This window comes from Hemitrygon akajei, chromosome 16 (assembly GCF_048418815.1).
Source record: "Hemitrygon akajei chromosome 16, sHemAka1.3, whole genome shotgun sequence".
Classification (NCBI taxonomy): domain Eukaryota; kingdom Metazoa; phylum Chordata; class Chondrichthyes; order Myliobatiformes; family Dasyatidae; genus Hemitrygon; species Hemitrygon akajei.
This window is the reverse complement of record NC_133139.1, coordinates 76,828,834-76,850,050: the sequence shown is the minus strand read 5'-3', so window position 1 is coordinate 76,850,050 and position 21,217 is coordinate 76,828,834. Positions and strand designations below refer to the sequence as shown.

General features: G+C 45.4%; 1 protein-coding gene across 2 annotated transcripts in view; it reads left to right on the top strand.

Annotated features, from left to right (window-relative positions):
- Window positions 1-21,217, top strand: part of LOC140740414 (protein Niban 1-like) — a 70,528-nt gene that overhangs the window by 36,470 nt on the left and 12,841 nt on the right. For both annotated transcript variants that reach the window (XM_073069553.1, XM_073069554.1), the window contains 7 exons: window positions 1,783-1,898; window positions 4,072-4,176; window positions 10,556-10,718; window positions 12,174-12,361; window positions 14,727-14,888; window positions 16,039-16,155; window positions 17,022-17,129. In XM_073069553.1, the coding sequence (XP_072925654.1) occupies window positions 1,783-1,898; window positions 4,072-4,176; window positions 10,556-10,718; window positions 12,174-12,361; window positions 14,727-14,888; window positions 16,039-16,155; window positions 17,022-17,129 (959 nt within the window). The remainder of the gene's footprint in view (window positions 1-1,782; window positions 1,899-4,071; window positions 4,177-10,555; window positions 10,719-12,173; window positions 12,362-14,726; window positions 14,889-16,038; window positions 16,156-17,021; window positions 17,130-21,217) is intronic.

The following is a 21,217-nucleotide window of genomic DNA, read 5'->3' as shown; positions in this document are numbered from 1 at the left end:
GCAATGCTGGGTCCATTGTTGTTTGTCATATACATCAATGATCTGGATGATAATGGGACTAAATAAATAGATAGAAATTACAGTGTCACAGTAGCATAACAAGTGCACAGATATAAATATTAAAAGAAAAGTAGAAAGAATAAAAAATAGTTACCACAGTCTAACAGGGAGGGGGGGGGGGGTGGGGTCATCACTTCCCCGGCTGTAGGTTGACTCATTATTGAGCCTAATGGCCAAGGGTAAGAATGACCTCATACAGCGCTCTTTGGAGCAGCTAATTTGTGGATGACAACAAGATTGGGTGTGTGGTGGATAGTGAGGAAGACCATCAGAGCTTGAGGTGGGATCTGGACCAGCTGGAAAAATTGGCTGAGAAGTGTTAGGTGGAATTTAGTGCAGACAAGTGTGCAGTGTTGCACCAGCCAGGGCAGGTCTTACGTAATGGGCACTGAGGGGTGCAGTAGAACGGAGGGACCTGGGAACACAGATCCATAATTCCTTGAAAGTGGTGTCACAGGTAGATAGGGTTGTAAAGAGAATTTTTGGCACCACGGAGTGCAGGAATTGGGATGTTCCTTTGAAATTGTCGGTAAAGCTTAATTCAGAGGATTGTGTGCAGTTTTGCTCACCTACCTGCAGGAAAGATGCAAGTAAGATTAAAAGAGTACGGAAAAAAACTACAAGGATGTTGCTGGGACTGGATGATCTGAGTTATAAGGAAAGATTGCATAGATTAGGACTTTATTGCTTGGAACACAGAAGATTAAGGGGAGATTGGATAGAGTTATACAAAATTATATATGTTGGCGATGGTGATGGAGGTGGATACGATAGGGTCTTTTAAGAGACTCCTGGACAGGTACATGGAATTCAGAAAAATAGAGGGCTATGGGTAACCCTAGAAAATTTCTAAAGTAAGTACATGTTCAGCACAACATTGTGGGCCGAAGGGCCTGTATTGTGTTGTAGGTTTTCTATGTTTCTATTACGAGAGGTATAGATGGGGTAATTACAAGCAGGCTTTTTCCTCTGAGGATGGGTGGGACTACAACTAGAGGTCATGGGTTAAGGGTGAAAGGTGAAAAGTTCAAGGGGAACATGAAAGGAAACTTCTTCGCTCAGATGATCGTGAGAGTGTGGAACCAGCTGCCAGTGCAAGTGCTGCATGCGAGCTTGATTTCAACATTTATGAGAAGTGTGGATAGGTGGATGGTAGGGGTATGGAGGGCTATGGTCCATGTGCAGATCGATGGGACTAGGCAGTTTAAATGGTTCAGCATGGGCTAGATGGACCGAAGGGCCTGTTTCTGCGCTGTACTTTTCTATGAACCTAATTTACAGTGTTCTGTATTCCTAAGAACCCACACAAATTTAAGATGTGGGAGGAAACTGGGGTGTTTGGGAAAATGTATACAGCCACAGGGAGAGTGTGCGAACTCTGCATAGACAGCACTGCAGGTCAGGATTGAACCCAGTTCTCTGGTGTGGAGCTGTGCTGCAAGGATGGAGCTCCAGATACATCAAGGTTAAAACCATCCAAGCAACACAAACGTATCATTAGCACTCAATTCACCTTCAGCATCCTCTTTTGCTGAGGACACCTTCCTCTCAGGTTAGAACGGAGCAAACTCCGTCTCACCTGTCCTGGGAGAGTCTGATGGGACAGTATCGAGGGAGTGTTAGTCTGCTTCTAAACCCCTGCTATCCCTGTCCTGCAAATAGCTTAACTCTGTTCTACAAAGAGAAGTCAACTGTCGTGATAATTCAAGATCTTCCTTGCAGTGCTGTACGGCAGAGATACCTTTGAAGTCCGTGCGTTACTGGAGGCTGTGCGCGTGTATCGGGAGCTGAAAGGACATTACGGAACCTGTGACTTGTACTTGGGCTCAGAGGTCGAGGTAACGTTTACTGATGGTCTAACACCGCTCATACTTGCTCCTTGTGACAGGCATTCTTTTTAAAATAATGGATCCACATTTCTAAAGCACCATTCGTAACACCTGATCTTACTGTGAGCAATTTTGGAGACGCAGTCCCCGCGGCTGATGTCTGCATGACAATCTCTCGCAAATCTCAGTGGGATGAAGCTGTTAAACCGTGGCGGCCTGCCTACTCAGATGGAGGAGCGTGTATTCTCCCTGGTACTTGGAACAACATCAGTCCTTGAACTTCACTAGAATAGGACCTCCACCCTGATCACATAGTTGTCTACAGGCCCTGCAGTGTGCAGAGAGGGGTATTGTGTCTCTCAACTGCAAGCATCTCAGAGATTGTGGAGGCACAAGGGGACTGCAGATGCTGGAGGATCTCAGCAGAAAGGGAAGCACCTGTGGAGGGAAGCTTACAGTCAATATTTCAAGTCAAGATGTGCAGATGAAGGGCATCAACCATTTCCCTCCATAGATGCTGCCTGTCCCGCGGAGGTCCCCGGCGCTTTGTGCATTGTTCCTGGAGTACAGCATTGTGTACGTAGACTTGCTGCACCAGGGTAACACTGTGCTTAGCATGACACCTCTGCAGCTGGGAGTTCAATTCTGACGTGCCCTGTGAGAAGTTCATACATCATTCCCGTGTGCGCGTGGGTTTCCTCCGGGCGCTCCTGTTTCCTCTCACAGTCCAAAGACGATTGGTTAGGAGGTTAATTGGCCCTCGTAAATTGTCCTGTGATTAGGCTAGGGTTAGATCAGTGGGATGCTAGGGAGGAGGGGCCTGTCCCACGCTGTATGTCTAAATAAAATAAATCAGGCAGAGTATGTTAATCTGCAAAGAGAAATTGGCCATACACAAACAAACCTTTGAATTAGGAGCTGGAGTAAATCAGCAGGCTTCTGAAACCATTTAATAAGCTCACAGCTGATTTGATTGTAGGATGAATTCTCCATTCCCAACTGCACACAGTAACCTTTGTACCTCCCATTTATCTCTGCCTTTAGAGATATTCATGGACTCCGAAGAGTCCAAGTTTGAGAGGAAAGATTTCACTTTGTATCATTTAATATCAAAAGATATCACTTTGCATCTTAACAGTGACCCCTTGTTCTGGGCTCTCCACATCCACTCTGTCAAGTCTCCTCACTACTGAATGTGTTTTAACTGAGTCATCCCTCAACACTTTAAAGTTCAGTGATGTTTATTTATTTAGATAGAGTGTGGCCCTTTGAGCCACGCCACCCAGCAATCCCCCAACTTAATCTGACAATTTACAATGACCAATTAACCTATCAACTGGTACATCTTTGGACTGTGGGAGGAAACCCACGCGGTCACGGGGAGAACATACAAACTCCTTACGGGCAGAGGCAGGAATTGAACCCGGGTCGCCTGTACTGTAAAGTGTTGAGCTAACCACCATGCTACCGTGACAGGTGCCACCCTGGTGTATTAACCCAGCTAATCTAGCCTTTCTTTGTCAGTCAATCCATCCATCCTAGATATGGAAATGCAGATCTATTTAACACACATTTGAAAAGCTTTCTCCCTTTGAGACCTTTTAGACTCAGTTGTGGGTCTGGATTGCATTATTCCCAGATGTCTTGGTGAAAGGACTGTCAAGAGGATGGAACCAAAAAGCAGCCATCCAGCCCCTCAAACTTGTTTAACCCTTCAATTTGATCTTGGAGTTGCGTATCTGATCACTATCAACCCAGTTTGGTTCCATAGCCCTTAGTAATGTAACCCAAATTACAAGTGACTCAGTAATGCATTCAAAGGGTTGAACTCTGCACTCTTGCAGACAGCTCCAGTAAGAGATTATTTGGAAGGGCAATGCCCACAAGGGTTTTGCCATGAAGACCCTTGATATAGGATGGATCTGCCTGCTTACCCATGGTCAAACACTAATGGGAAGCTCCTCTAACAATACAAACCATGGGAAGGCGACGTGAGACACATCAACAGCAATCCCTCCCCCCTCCCAGTGAGATACAAAGGGCAAGAAACAATGGACAAACTCATCCCAGAGTATCTCACTGCTTTACATTCAGCACTTCAGCCAAAAAAGCAACTAGTGACCTGACCAAGGCTGGTTCTCAATTACCTCAGGCAATAAACTGATACTTGATCTTTTCCCAGATCCTGAGTAACCTGGTGATGGAAGACCTGTGCCCTGTGTTGGAGTCTCAGCTCATTCCCCATATCAGAGGGGCAGAGAGTAAACGGAAGCAGGCCTGGCTGAAAGTGAGTGCTGGTTCAGGGAAAAGACTTCACAGGTTTCAGTTCTTATTTCCCTGCCTCCCCCTATTTCTTTGTACATGAACCATCGTACTTATGTGTTTGCGTTTGTGTTTGTGTATGTGTATGTATGTGTGCGTGTGTGTGTGTTTGTGCAAGTGTTAATATTTGTGTATTCCTTGCTTTCTTTTCCTCTTCCTCAGCTCCTTCCTTGCATTTATTACAACCTTCCACCCCTTCCTCTGCAGCCTTGTTTTATTTCTTACCTCCCCTTTCTCAGTCCTGGTTACACTTCACATCTTTCTGCCCTTGTAGAAAGATTTGTTGTGAAATCTGCCAGACTTGATGTTAATCTGTCAGCATTAAATCTCAGCTTCCCTTCCACTCCATTCCTTGATATTTCCCATCACGTGATTTGCAACATCTTGTGTAGTTATTAAATTTTGCCACATGATATTTATATTTTCACGAAGGCCCGGATCTCCTGCATTCCACAAAGTATGTGCAATTTCCTTCTTTGCCTGTCTCCTCTGGATCTGGTGGATCTGCATTCAGATTTCTGCTTTATTTGTGCCTTAGGCAGCAGCTCCATTTATCATACTGTTCTTTCCTTTGTCCTCTTGGGTTTTGAGGTCATTGGTTGATGTTTGGATGTGAGTTTGTCAGATCAAACAAAACTACATTCACGGATCTATTTTTCAAATAGGAATTACAACTTGGGTTTGAAGTGGAAATACTTATCATTTTCATTGCTCAAACACTTTGGTTAATGTGAATGAAAATATAATTCTTCTGACACAGTTATTGCCAGGGACACAAACGACTGGATTCTGGAACAACAAGCAACCTGTTGGAGGATCTCTGTGGGGTTTTAATTTTTTTTATATTTAGAGATATAGAATAGGCCCTTCCAGCCCTTCCACCTGCACTGCCCAGCAACAAATTCTGATTAACCCTAATCTGATGACAGGAGAATTTAAAATGAACAATTAATCTACTAAGCCAGTACGATGAATTGAATGTGCAGGTTGTTATTAATGAATATGATATAGTTGGGATCACAGAGACATGGCTCCAGGGTGACCAAGGATGGGAGCTCAGCATCCAGGGATATTCAATATTCAGGAGGAATAGACAGAAAAGAAAAAGAGGTGGGGTAGCATTCCTGGTTAGAGAGGAGATTAATGCAATAGAAAGGAAGGACATTAGCCTGGAGGATGTGGAATCGATATGGGCAGAGCTGCATAACACTAAGGGGCAGAAAACGCTGGTGGGAGTTGTGTACAGGCCACCTAACAGTAGTAGTGAGGTTGGGGATGGCATTAAACAGGAAACTACGTGCAATAAAGGAACAGTAGTTATAATGGGTGACTTCAATCCACATATAGATTAGGTGAACCAAATTGGTAAGGGTGCTGAGGAAGAGGATTTCTTGGAATGTATGCGGGATGGTTTTCTGAACCAACATGTCGAGGAACCAGCTAGAGAGCAGGCCATTCTAGATTGGGTATTGAGCAATGAGGAAGGGTTAGTTAGCAATCTTGTCGTGCGAGGCCCCTTGGGTAAGAGTGACCATAATATGGTGGAATTCTTCATTAAGATGGAGCGTGACATAGTTAATTCAGAAACAAAGGTTCTGAACTTAAAGAAGGGTAACTTTGAAGGTATGAGACGTGAATTAGCTAAGATAGACTGGCAAATTATATTTAAAGGGTTGATGGTGGATATGCAATGGCAAGCATTTAAAGATCGCATGGATGAACTACAACAATTGTTCATCCCAGTTTGGCAAAAGAATAAACCAGGGAAGGTAGTGCACCTGTGGCTGACAAGGGAAATTAGGGATAGTATCAAGTCCAAAGAAGAAACATAAATTAGCAAAAAAAAGCGGCACACCTGAGGACTGGGAGAAATTCAGAGACCAGCAGAGGAGGACAAAGGGCTTAATTAGGAAAGGGAAAAAAGATTATGAGAGAAAGCTGGCAGGGAACATAAAAACTGATTGTAAAAGCTTTTATAGATACGTGAAAAGAAAAAGATTGGTCAAGACAAATGTAGGTCTTGTAGGTTCACAGTTAGAAACAGGTGAATTGATCATAGGGAACAAAGACATGGCAGACCAATTGAATAACTACTTTGGTTCTGTCTTCACTAAGGAGGACATAAATAATCTTCCAGAAATAGTAAGGGACCGAGGGTCTAGTGAGATGGAGGAACTGAGGGAAATACATGTTAGCAGGGAAGTGGTGTTAAGTAAATTGAAGGGATTAAAGGCAGATAAATCCCTAGGGCCAGATGGTCTGCATCCCAGAGTGCTTAAGGAAGTAGCCCAAGAAATAGTGGATGCATAAGTGATAATTTTTCAAAACTCCTTAGATTCTGGATTAGTTCCTGAGGATTGGAGGGTGGCTAATGTAACCCCATTTTTTAAAAAAGGAGGGAGAGAGAAACCGGGGAATTATAGACTGGTTAGTCTGACATCGGTGGTGGGGAAAATGCTAGAGTCGGTTATCAAAGATGTGATAACAGCACATTTGGAAAGAGGTGAAATCATCGGACAAAGTCAGCATGGATTTGTGAAAGGAAAATCATGTCTGACGAATCTTATTGAATTTTTTGAAGATGTAACTAGTAGAGTGGATGGGGAGAGCCAGTGGATGTGGTATATTTAGATTTTCAGAAGGCTTTTGACAAGGTCCCACACAGGAGATTAGTGTGCAAACTTAAAGCACACGGTATTGGGGGTATGGTATTGATGTGGATAGAGAATTGGTTGGCAGACAGGAAGCAAAGAGTGGGAGTAAATGGGACCCTTTCAGAATGGCAGGCAGTGACTAGTGGGGTACCGCAAGGCTCATTGCTGGGACCCCAGTTGTTTACAATATATATTAATGATTTAGACGAGGGAACTAAATGCAGCATCTCCAAGTTTGCGGATGATACGAAGCTAGGCGGCGGTGTTAGCTGTGAGGAGGTTGCTAAGAGGATGCAGGGTGACTTGGATAGGTTAGGTGAGTGGGCAAATTCATGGCAGATGCAATTTAATGTGGATAAATGTGACGTTATCCACTTTGGTTGCAAGAACAGGAAAACAGATTATTATCTGAACGGTGGCCGATTAGGAAAAGGGGAGATGCAACGAGACCTGGGTGTCATTGTACACCAGTCATTGAAGGTGAGCATGCAGGTACAGCAGGTGGTGAAAAAGGCAAATGGTATGTTGGCATTCATAGCAAAAGGATTTGAGTACAGGAGCAGGGAGGTTCTACTGCAGTTGTACAAGGCCTTGGTGAGACTGCACCTAGAATATTGTGTGCAGTTTTGGTCCCCTAATCTGAGGAAAGACATTCTTGCCATACAGGGAGTACAGAGAAGGTTCACCAGATTGATTCCTGGGATGGCAGGACTTTCATATGAAGAAAGACTAGATCGACTAGGCTTATACTCACTGGAATTTAGAAGATTGAGGGGGGATCTTATTGAAATGTATAAAATTCTAAAGGGATTGGACAGGCTAGATGCAAGAAGATTGTTTCCGATGTTGGGGAAGTCCAGAACGAGGGGTCACAGTTTAAGGATAAAAGGGAAGCCTTTTAGGACTGAGATGAGGAAAAACTTCTTCACACAGAGAGTGGTGAATCTGTGGAATTCTCTGCCACAGGAAACAGTTGAGGCCGGTTCATTGGCTATATTTAAGAGGAAATTAGATATTGCCCTTGTGGCTAAAGGGATCAGGGGGTATGGAGAGAAAGCAGGTACAGGATTCTGAGTTGGATGATCAGCCATGATCATACTGAATGGTGGTGCAGGCTCGAAGGGCCGAATGGCCTACTCCTGCACCTATTTTCTACGTTTCTATGTCTTTAGACTGTGTGAGGAAACTGGAGCATCCAGAAGAAATGCATGCATACCACGGGGAGGACATACAGAGCTGAAATCTGAACTCTGACGTTACGCGCTGTAATAACGTCACACTAATTGCTCTGCTACCGTGGCCCCCTTGCATTGTATCTGTGTGTGTGGGGGAGGGGAAAGGTTGTCAATGTCTTGCATCAAAATGTTGACGGTTCCTTTACCCCACACATGCTGCTTGACCCTCTGAATTCCTCCAAATGTTTAATTTCTACTCCAGATTCATCTACAGTCACCCTCGTTCTCTTTAGAATAATGTTGAAACTTTACAAAGCAACAGTGAGTACTCACTTGGAGTACTGGGAGCAGTTTTGGGGCCCCTTACCTTAGGAAGGATGTGCTGAAACTGGAGAGGGCTCACAAAAATGATTCCAGTATTGAATGACTCGTCATAGGAAGAGCATTAGATGGCTCTGGGCCTGTAGTCACTGGAATTCAGAAGAAAGAGGGGTGACCTCATTGAAACCTATTGAATGGTGAAAGGCCTTGACAGAGTGGATGTGGAGAGGATGTTTCCTATGGTGGGAGAATTTAAGACCAGAAGATGCAGCCTCAGAATAAAGGGACGTCCTTTTATAATGGAGATGAAGAGGACTTTCTTCAGCCAGAGAGTGGTGAATCTGTGGAATTCTTTGCCACAGGCAACTGTGGAGGCCAAGTCTTTATGTATATTTAATGCAGAGGTTGATGGATTCTTGATTGGTCGGGGTATGAAGGAATATGGGGTGAAGGTGGGAGATTGGAGCTGAGAGGAAAATTGGATCAGCCATGATGAAATGGCAGAGCAGACTCGATGGGCCAAATGGCCTAATTCTGCTCCAGAATCTTATGGTCTAATACTGTCACGTCATTCTTTGATGAAGTGTGGGTCAACTGCTCATCAAGGAAGTGGTAGCACAGCTCTCTCTCATGACCAGACCAGGAGAAGTGACCTACAGTACATTCCACAAAATACTAAACAACCAACACATTACCCCATCGGAAAATGGCAAGGGAAGGAGCCACGCGAGTGCTCACCGAACGCAGGAAACTTACCCAGTGGCCGACCTCCGGCTTGCTTATTCTCGAGCTCAAACCTGGGGTGCATGGTAGTGTAGTGGTTAGCACAATGCTTTACAGTACCAGCGACCTGGGTTCAAATCCCGGCACTGTAAGGAGTTTGTACGTTCGTGTGCTCCAGTTCCAAAGATGTAGTAGTTGGTGGGTTAATGGGTCCTGTGATTAGGCTCGGGTTAAATCGGGGGTCACGGGGCGGTGTCCCGAAGGGTTGGAAGAGCCCGTTCCACTGCGTCTCAATAAATTAATAATTAGGCTGAAGTATTGATATACCACAAACATCTTTACTGATCTCACCTCCACCAATAAATTGAGAGAAGGCCTGGTAGAGAAGGATGGTACAAGAGTGGGCAGTTCTACTTATTGGTGAAGATCAAACACTCGCTTTAGACTGTAGGGTAACCTATTTGAGCTCCTTTTAGAGTACAGGGGGTTTATACTGAATCAATGCAGACAAGCTTCCACTTGTGGGGAAAACCATAACCAAGATAAATGACTCTAATTAGAATGTATTATTGAAAATCAAAAAAAAAACTGCAGATACTAGAAATCTGAAATATAAACAGGAGGTGCTGGATACACCCAGCAAGCCAGGCAGCAGCTGCAGGGAGAGAAACAGAGTTAATGTTTCAAGTCAAAGATCTAATTTCTTTGACTCAAGAGCTTAGGGGGCAACATGGTAGTGTAATGGTAAACCACACCATCTGTAAGATCAGGGTTTGATTCCTGCCAACTTTCTGTAAGGAGTTTGCACTTTCTCCCTGTGATGGTGTAGATTTCCTCCAAGTGCTCTGGTTTCCTCCGACACTTGTGGGCTGCCCAGCAGCATCTTCGCTGATTTGATTTATTTTATTATATTTGGGGAGGCAGCACACAGCCCTTCAAGCCGTGCTATGTAGCCCCCCCCCCCCGACAAACCCAATTAACCCCTAACCTAATCACAGCAGGACAAGTTACAATAACCAAGTAACCTACCTGGTACGCCTCCGGAATGTGGGAGGAAACTGGGGAAAACCCATGCATTCCGCCGGGAGGAAGTACAGAGACTTCTTACAAAGGGCATCAGGACTGAACTCTGAACTCCAATGCCCCGAGCTGTAATAGTGTCGCACTAAGCACTAGACTGTGGCACAAATGACGCATTTTTTTTGTTTGTTTCAATGTACATCTGTCAAATTGATTGGTTCTCCAAATAGGAGAAACTTTACTAAGCAAGTGGTTTCAACGTGCATTCCCATTTTGGGGGAAGCTGAATAACAAAGGAATGATACACTGAATGATTTAGGTAAAGAGGGAAGGGAGGGACTCGTGAAATCCAGGCACAAGTACAGAGCAGTTGGGCCAAATGGTCAGCCTGTGTGAAGCTTGTCGCGATGTCAAAGGAATCCTGGAGGGATCTGACGCCTGTGTTCTATAGATGCTGGGGGACATGTATGCGGTGGTGGAGGCTCAGGTCTCTGCAGAGTTCCCGGCTCTACTCAGAGAGTACGAAGAGCAGAGGCAGCGGCTGGAGAGGACGGTCCGCCCCGACTTCAACCAAATCCTCACTGCCAAGAAGCAGCTCGTGGAGAAGATCCAAGGTAAAAGCGCCAGGCGGGGTCGCTGCATGAGAGCGGACGCAGGGTGGAGACTGAGCCTGGTTACTGACATCTGGCCCCACCCAGGTCACTGATCTGTCTGACCCTAACGTGGTCACTGACCCCACCAAGGTCACTGCCCTACGTTCCCACCCAGGTCTCTGATCTCAGTCTGACCCTAACGTGGTCACTGACCCCACCAAGGTCACTGCCCTACGTTCCCACCCAGGTCTCTGATCTCAGTCTGACCCTAACGTGGTCACTGACCCCACCAAATCACTGACCTCAGGACTAAGTGAAAATGCTCTTCATTAAGAATTTGGCTGAACTGTACACTTAATCAATATTGCTCCATATCCTTGAACAACTTGCCCAAGAATTTCCAGCAGTCTTGGCTTTGGGAACTCCATCTGATCCAAGGCCTTGTGTGCTGCGTCCATGGTGATATTTGATTCAACGGAGAAGTGAGGAGAAAGTTAATGTCCAATCCAGACTTATCCCAGCCAGGTATGGAAAGTACACTAATCTCAGCCTATGTAGGAAGCCCCAGGATAATACAGGAATTAAACTTGGAAGAGTTGTTGGCAGTGTGAAGCTCAACAGATCTTGCCCATGGTTGGACTGTGCTGCAGAGCGCGTAACCCTGGTGGGGTCCTGTGTGTCCGGAGGTGGTCTGAGAGGGAGGGCCACTTGTACGGCGAGTCTATCTGTGTCCTGGGGTTGGGGGGAGAGATGGTATCTGAGAACAGTGTCTCTTTGGGGAAGGAGGAGTGCGTTCAAAGAAAAGCCCGTGTGTACCGGGAGCATCTCGGGAGGAACGGGGGGTGTACCTTGGAACTGAGTCCTTTACAGAACAAATATCCCTGGGGAAGAACCCCGGTGTGTCCTTCAGGAAATGTATCCGTGGGGAAGAAGAAGAAGGCGGCCCTTAATTGGGACCTTATCATCGGTCATATACCTTATGACCGAGTCATTGGGATGCCATCATGATGGCGTTTTTTTAGCAGCCTTTCTTATTTTTACGAGGTCGAGTTGTAGCTTGACACTCAACCCAGCACGGATGGAGAGCGTGCAAGTGATTCGAACTCGGGAGCCTTCGTTCCGAAGTCCGGCACTGATGCCACTATGCCACCAGCCAGCAGGGAGGAAGAACCCATGTGTATTGTATCTCTGTGTCCAGGGTTTCTGTGGGAATGAGACATACTGTAAGGCATGGTAGGAGTAGGTCATCTGGCTCATCAAACCTGCTCCACCATTCAGTGAGATCATCGCTGATCCAGTGTAGAAAAGGGAGGGGTTGGGGCTGGACTAGAACCGGGAATGAGGTGAAAATAGGATTCTGGTGTTGCTGAGAGAAGGGCAGAGCTCAGATCAGGGTAGTGGCTGTTCGTGTGGTGCCGGAATGGGAGGAGGGAGGGGTTTGGGCCTGAGCAGTGGTGACAAGTGTTTTCTTCACAGCTTCGCTGGGGGAGCGAGTGCGCTGCTTTTGCCGAGATGAGGTTCGGCCCCAGCTCAGACCGGTGCAGGAGCTGGTGGCGGGTTCCATGGCCGCTGCCCTTGGGGAGACTCGAAGACTCTTCTCAGAGGAAGTTAGTGAGGTGATCAGTAAGGTGAAGAATGGAGAGAACAGCTCGACACTGGCCCAGGTACAGATCCCTTTTGTGTACTCTTTAGTCAGCAGAGCAGTTGAGATGTTCCTAGGGATCTGGGAATGTAGGGTGAGGGATTTCTGAGCTGCATTTTATTGGCTCACTGGGATACAGGTCTAGGGTAACTGCTGATCACTGAGGGCATTGTCCACTGGGCTAGATTATAGGACATGGTAAGTAGAGCCCATTTCATTGTTTGTGAAGTCAGAGACATACATGTCCTGGGTACTCAGTTCAAAGGAACTTTTTTTCCATATTTCCTTAAAATCAAAGGGGGCCATTTGATTCTATTCCCACTCATGGAGTAATCCCACTGGTTTTCCCTATCATCTATTCCCACATTCCCATCAGCTTCCACTGTCTTACAAACTGGGAGAAACTCAGAGTGACCAATCTACCAACCAACTTTGCTGAGTCAGCTCATGGTGGATCCATTGTCAATCTGCATCTAGTTCCTGGTCATGTGTGTGAGTGGCCTGTTAAAACCCCATGTATCTACCTCATGAAAATGAAAACCCTTCTATATTGAGGCGATATTTTTCCACACTTTGGCATAAAGTTTTGTTTAGAAGATATGCCCCAAGTTCCAAGCTGTGCTTTTAGTTCTTTCTGAAGGATTGGACTGGTCAGTCTTGACGTATAGTGCCAAAATACAGATCAGGACTGAGATATGGAGATATACCTGCACAGAGAACCAGGGCACTTTAAGATTTATAAAGCATAAACAATATAAGCAGCACAGGATCCACCACCAGACATAACCCCAAATTGACTTAACAGACTGTCATGACATCAATCTATACTAAACACACCTGCCCACACACCGTCTCTAACTCTCCATTCCTGACCTGTTCCTCAGTTTGTTTGAATGCCTCTTAAACAATGTTTCTATCACCTTTCCAGCCACCTAACACTCCTTGTGTGTGTAATTAAAAAAAAAACCTGAAAAATCACTGCCAATCTTCCCCTCACTCACCTTAAACCTACGCCTTTCAGCATTCAGGGCTAAGTCTCCACCTATCCTATCTTTACCTCTCAAAGCTTTATAACATTTTGTCAGGTCTCCTCTCAGTCTCTGACACTTCAGAGAAGACGATCCAATCTCTTCCTATCGCTACGCAGTTCTATTCAGGTAATGCCCTGGTGAGCCTCTTCTGCTCTCTTTCTAAACCCTTCACATCCTTCCTCATGTGTGGTGACCAGAAGTGTATACAATGTGGCAGAACCAAAGGTCTATACAGCTATAATACGATTTGCCAACTTGATACTCAGTACCCTGATTGATTAAGGCGAGCCAGTATGCCATATGCCATTTTTACCACCCTGCTTTTAAATAGCTATGAATATGCATCCCAAGATCCCCCTGTGAATCAATGCTCCTAGGGAATACATTCCTCTTTAATTTGACCTTCCTATGTACAGTATCTCACCCTTGTCTAGATTGAACTCCGTCTGTCCTTTCCTCTCCCAATCCTTCGACATAGAGTTACGGAGCATAGAAACAACTCCTTCAAGCCAACATGGCAAATGCTGGGGGAGCTAAGCAGGCCAGGCAGCATCTATGGAAAAGAATAAAGTGTCAACGTTTCAGGCCGAGACCCTTCATCAGGACCAGTGAAGGGTCCCAGCCTGAAACATCGACTGCTTACTCTTTTCCCAGATGCTGCCTGGCCAGCTGAGTTCCTCCAGCATTTTATGTGTGTTCCATGGATTTCCAGCATCTCCAGATTTTCTCGTTTGTGGTTTATGCCAACCAAAATTCCCATCTAAGCTGCCCATATCCCTCTAGTTATTTATCCAAATGGCTTTTAAAATATTGTTTTGTATCTGCCATAACCATTTCTTCTGGCAGCTTGTTCCCTACATGGACCACCTTCTGTGTGAAAACATTGCTTCTTAGATTCCTCAAATATCTCCTCTCACTCTGAAACTATATGCTCTAGTTATTGATTCTTCAACCTTGGGGAAAAAGACTTTGTGCATTCAACCCTCATTTTCCTGTGCTCCAAGGAATAAAGTCCCAACCTGCTCATCCTCTTTCTATGACTCAGTCCCATGAGTCCTGGCAACATCCTCATAATTCTCCTCCCACGTTCTTTTCCAGTTCAGTGGCATCTTTCCCGTAACCAAAACTAAACACAATATTACAAATGTGGCCTCACCAACTCTTGTACAACTGCCTCCCACAGCAAGCCAATTGTGTATCCAATTAACTAGCTCTCCCTGGATCCCCTGCGATTTAACTTTCCATGTCCACGGAGTACTGCTTCATCTTATTGTGAAGAGCTGTATGCTTCTAATCTCTCTAAGCTGCAAGTCGGTTCAGTCACGTTCAGTCCACTGAAGCTTTTCACTTCTGCAGGTCTGCAGCCAGCTCCTGGTTTTACCATATCACTCGGTCCAGATGCATCACTGCTACAAGAAGACTGAAGAGCTGGAACAATACCTGAGCAAAGTGGGGCCTCGGTTCTCTTTCTGTGGCGTCCGTTTCCTGATGCATCGAGCTCAAAACATTGTCCAACAGGTGCAGAACTGTCACCAGGCCGGGAAAACACACACACGCGCACACACACACACACACACACTCTCACACACACACACACACTCACACACACTCACACACACACACACGCACGTGCACACACTCACACGCACACACACGCACGCGCACACACACACACTCTCACACACACGCACGCGCACACACACACACTCTCACACACACACACTCACACACACTCTCACACACACACACTCACACACACACACTCACACACACACTCACACACACACACACACGCACGCGCACACACACACTCACACACGCACTCACGCGCACACTCACACGCACTCACGCACGCGCACACATGCACTCACGCACGCGCACACATGCACACGCACACACACACACACACGCACGCGCACACACACACGCACGCGCACACACACACGCACGCGCACACACACACGCACGCACACATTCACACACACTCACGCGCACACACACACGCGCACACACACACATACTCACACACACACTCACACTCACACACACACATACTCACACACACACTCACACTCACACACACACATACTCACACACACACTCACACTCACACAGACAAGTGCATGTACACATACACAAACGTACTCATGCACACATACACAAACACACTGTGGCAGGAAAACTCCAATGTACATGCACAAAGTCACCAATGCAGTCTCTCAAATATGTACAGACATGCATATACACACTTGAATTGGACTGAAGGATAGTGAGGAGATAGCTAATATGGGGGGGTGTTGTTGGAACAAAAGCTGGCAAGTGATGGGTGGATCCAGATGAGGGAAGGGTGATAGGCTGATGGAAGGGGGAGAGTGGAAGTAGTATCAGAAGCTGGGGAGTGACAAAGGGCTGCAGATGATGGAATCTGAAGGGTCTCAACCCAAAACGTCTACTGTCCATTTCCCTCCATAGATGCTGCCTTACTTGCTGTGTTTTTCCAGCGTCTTTATTTTCACTCCAGATTCCAACAACTTCGGTCTCTTGTGGCTCCATTTTGCTGCTCTGATGCTTGTATTGCTGGTTGTGTTGTGATTCTGATGTGAACACTGATGATCCACCAAGTGTATAGCCTCTTTCAACATTGCATCCTCTCCTTCTCCACTCACAGTTGATGGAAGATGCGGTTTACACCTTTCAGCACATGCTCACTTCAATACAGCCACCCATCAGTCACCCCGGAGAAACCAGCCAGCACCTTGATAATACCAGGGCCCTCGTACTGAAGGTACATGAGAGAGGGGGAGACTGAAAGGTGGAGAGAGAGAGAGAGAGAGAGTGAGGGTGTGTGTGTGTGTGTGTGTGTGTGTGGTGTGTGAGAGAGAGAGACGGGAGGGAAAGTGTGAGAGTGAGAATGTACAGAGGGAGTGAGGGTGTTGGGGAGTGAGAGAGAGAGAGTCAGGGGGGAAGAGAGAGAGATTGAGAGACAGAGAGATTGATTCATGGATTTATGTTTGGAAGGATGTTCAGTGACGTCCAGCTCCATTGGATTTATTCCTGTAACCTTTGTCTCTCCTGAGGCTGTCCATAAGGCAGTGGGGCTATTTACCCACAGCTGGGGATCTGGTTCACGAGCACCAGGGCGTGTCCACACACTGGTGGTTCTGTGTGCTATGTGTCCCGTGATTAGGTTAGGGTTAATCGGGACTGGGGCAATGAGGCTCAAAGTGCCAGAAGGGCCTACTGGGCATTGTATGGGTAAATAAGTGTAACTGTGTGTGAGATACCTGAAAGTGAAGGATGTGTGTCGATGTGTGAGAGAGTGTTGTGTCACAACAGTGAGCAAAAGGCGGCATGGTGAGAAGGAAGGGTATGTGATGCACAATGTGAGTAAGTGACTTGTACCAGTGTGAGAGGGAAGGACGAGTAACAGACTGAGCATGAGGTATGTGCAACACCGTGCTGGTGTGAGGCACGTGTAACTTTAATGTGAGTGTGAGAACCAGTATAAGGGTGACATGCAGGTCGTCCAGTCTCATGTAACTATGGGACTTCACTGCTGGAGATGGTAGAACTTGAGAAGGTGATAACCCTTGTTTCTGAGGACTCAGCCTCACTGAGATTGCGACTTGCCTTTTGGTCTTTCCACTGTAGAAGTTTGACTCTGACAGCAATGCGGCCGTGCGCCAGTTTGTTCGGGACACTCTCCTGGAACTTTTCCTCCCGTTTGTCCTCAAGTCGCTGGAACCCGTTTGCAAACTGGTGAGTAACAGTTTCACATCTCTGGTGATGGTCAATCACGTGGCACCGCAGTGCTGTCTGCTGTCCTAGGTACCAAGGGGGAAGGGAAAGCACCTGAACAACCCAATGTTCTGATGTCAAATAAATCACATTTGTGTCCTGCTTAAAGTGGCAGCCACAGCTTATTTTATACAGACGCAAACTTTCTTGTACGTACGTACAGGACAGGAGCAGATGGTGGAATCCCTTCTGTAGCATTCTGCTTCTGCACTGTTAATCATGTTTCAAAATGCAAAAAGGTGCGTAAAAATTGCAGGAATTGCAGTAACTCTTTAAAGCTTTTCCAATCTCCCGGAATAGCTAGAGAATTAAAACTGTCTGCTAAACCAGACTGCTCAGTAGCTCGCACTTTAACAAGGACCGCTTGACATTAGGGGGCCATGCTGAGCTACATATGGGTTTATTTTAGCAGCAGAGTAATATATCGTACATTAACTAGTCTAGTGCTTCTGCAGTTATAAACAAGCACCAAGTCAGCACTCCTTCTTGTCTATTTAATTCAATTCATTTATCTTTCTCCACCTCTCTATTACACACTATGCTATACATTATGTCGTCTTAAATTTTCATAAGCAAAATAGTTTTCATAAGCAAGATCTACGGGAGATCTTCAATTATTTACAAGACCGTAAGATATACGAGCAGTTACGACATTTGGCTCAACGCCTGCTCTGACATTTTATCATGGCTGATCGCTCTCCCTCTCAGCCCCAATCTCCTGCCTTCTCCCCGTATCCCATCATGCCCTGACTAGTCAAGAACCTATCAACCTCTGCCTTAAATATACTCAATGACTTGGCCTCCACAGACACCTGTGGCAACGGATTCTATAGATTCGACACTCTCTGGCTAAAGAAATTCTTGCTCATCTCTGTTCTAAATGGACGTTCCTCTATTCTGAGGTTGTGTCCTCTAGTCTTAGACTCCCCCACCATAGGAAACATCCTCACCACATCTACTCTACTGAGGCCTTCCAACATTCGATAGGTTTTAATGAGATCACCCCTCATTCTTCTGAATTCCAGTGTGTACATGCCCGGAGACATCAAATGCTCCTCATATGATAAGCCTTTCAAACCCAGAATCGATTTTCATGAACCTCCCTTGAATCCTCTCCAATGTCAGCAAATCCTTTCATAGATAAGGGGCTCAAAATTGCTCACAATACTCCATGTGAGGCCTCACCAGTGTCTTGTAGACATCAACTGTACATCCTTGCTTTTATATTCTAGATGTCTCAAAATAAATGTTAACATTGCATTTGCCTTCCTCACCACTGACTCAGCCTGCAAATTAACCTTTGAATTCTGCACGAGGACTCCCAAGCCCCCTCGCACCTCAAAATGTTGAATTTTCTCTCCAGTTAGAAATTTTCTCCTGCCTCTCTCCCTTCTTCAAGAGCGGAGTGACATTTGCAATTTTCCAGTCCTCCGGAACTATGCCAGAATCTACTGATTCTTCAAAGATTACTACAAATGCCTCCACAATCTCTTCTGCCTCCTCTTTCAGAATCCTGGGGCATAGGCCATCTGGTCCAGGTGACTTATCTACCTTCAGACTTTTCAGTTTCACAAGCCCCTTCTTCCTAGTAAAGGCAATTTCACTCACTTCTGTTCCCTGACACTCTTGAACATCTGGTATACTGCCAGTATCTTCCACAGTGAAAACTGAATGCAAAATATTTATTCAATTTGTCTGCCATTTCCTTGACCCCATTCCTACCTCATCAGTATCATTTTCCTGTGGTCTGATATCTACTCTCGCTTCTCTTTTGCACTTTATATATCTGGAGAAACTTTTGGTATCCTCTTTAATATTATTGGTTAGCTTACCTTTGTATTCCAGCTTTTCACTCTTTAAGACTTTTTAGTTGTGTTCTGTTGGTTTTTAAAAGTTTCCAAATCCTCTAACTTCCTGCTAATCTTTGCTCTATTATATGCTCTTTCTTTGGTTTTTATGATGGCTTTGACTTCTCTTGTCAGCCACGGTTTCACCATTCTGCCATTAGAATACTTTTTTGGGACATATCTATCATGTGCCTTCCAAATTCCTCCCAGGAACTCCAGCCATTGCTGCTCTGCCAACATCCCTGCTAGTGTTCCCTTCTAATCAACTTTGGCTAGCTCTTCTCTTTGGCTTTGTATTTCCCTTTACTCTACAGTAATACTGATACGTCTGATTTTAGCTTCTCCTACTCAAATTGCAGGGTGAATTCTCTCATATTATGATCACTGTCTCCTAAGGGTTACTTTACCTTAAGCTCTCTAATCAATTCTGGTTCAAAACTTCATTTATTATCAAAGAAGAAGAGTTCTTCTTCTCCAGATGGCCACAAAACCAAGAAAGAAAAGAACAGCAGCACAATCATCAACCCTCAAATCCCTCTTCCCTGCACAAAACAACAAACAAAAATGGAACAGGCACATTGACCCACAAATCTCCCAAACCTGCACACAAAAAAACAGAGAAAGATCAGGCAAAAAACACAATATAAAAAACTATAAGACTGGGAAAAAAAAGTCTATAGTCCAAGTCCATATCCAAAATGTAGAAAACCTGGGTAACTTTCTCTGGAGAGGGAAAAGCCTTTCCCTCTCCAGGAGTGAGCAATCCCACCAGTGATTTAAAGGCAATCTCCCCTCTCCATATCAGAGTGATCTCACCAGCGATCAAAACGCACTCTCCCCTCTCTGGGAGCAGAGCGATTTCACCAGTGATCAGAAAGCAGACAGCCAGCACTCACCTTCTGCATTTGCCTTCATGTTTCACGCACCTCCGTCGCTTTAATCGGCGAAATGGAGTCGAATATGGACTCGCAACCCCCACAGCCTTCTCGCCACGAGGTTCGCACAAGCTGCCTCTGCCTCCCAGATTCCTCTTAAAAGCTTCAGAGTGCTAAAACACCCAAACGATCTCCATACCACAAGCTTCAACAGTTCCCGAATCACATTCAAGATGAAAAACAAATGCAAAAGACGTATAAGAAGTGAAATATATGGTTTCACGATCTATCCGGAAGATGACGACTGAAGGAGGGTTGTACACAGGTGCCATCTTGACCAGAAGTGCACAAAATCCAATCCAGAATAGCAGATCCCTGTGGGCTCAACCACAAGCTGCTCTAAAAAGCCATCTCATAGGCATTTTGGGATCCAGCACCAACCTGATTATCCCTGTCTACCTGCATATTGAAATCCCCCCATCACCATCATAACATTGCCCTCTTGACATGTCTTTTCCATCTCCTGTTGTAATTTGAAGACCACATTTTTGCTGCTGGTTGGGGGTCTGTAAAGAAAACTCCCATCAAGGTGTTTTTACCCTTGCAGTTTCTGAGCTCTGCCCACAAGGATTCTACACCTTCTAATCCTACGTCGCCTCTTTCTAAGAATTGGATTTCATATTTTTTTTTTACCGAGAGCCATCCCAGCCCCTCTGCCTACCTGTCAGAATCAGAATCAGGTTTATTATCACCGGCATGTGATGTGAAATTTGTTAACTTAGCAGCAGCAGTTCAATGCAGTACATAATATAGAAGTAAAAAAAACCAAAATAATAATATTAAGTAAATAACTAAATTAATTACAGTATATGTATATTGAACAGATTAAAAAAGTTGTGCAAAAACAGAAATACTATATATTTAAAAAGTGAGGTAGTGTCCAAGGGTTCAACGTCCATTTAGGAATCGGATGGTAGAGGGGAAGAAGCTGTTCTTGAATGGCTGAGTGTGTGCATTCAGGCTTCTGTACCTCCCACCTGATGGTAACAGTGAGAAAAGGGCACGCCCTGGGTGCTGGAGGTCCTTAATAAAGGACGCTGCCTTTCTGAGACACCGCTCCTTGAAGATGTCCTGGGTACCTTGTAAGCCAGTACTCAAGATGGAGCTGACTAAGTTTACAACCCTCTGCAGCTTCTTTTGTTCCTGTGCAGTAGCACCCCCCCCCCCCCCATACCAGACAGTGATGCAACCTGTCAGAATACTCTCCGCGATACATCTATAGAAGTTTTTGAGTGTATTTGTTGACATACCAAATCTCTTCAAACTC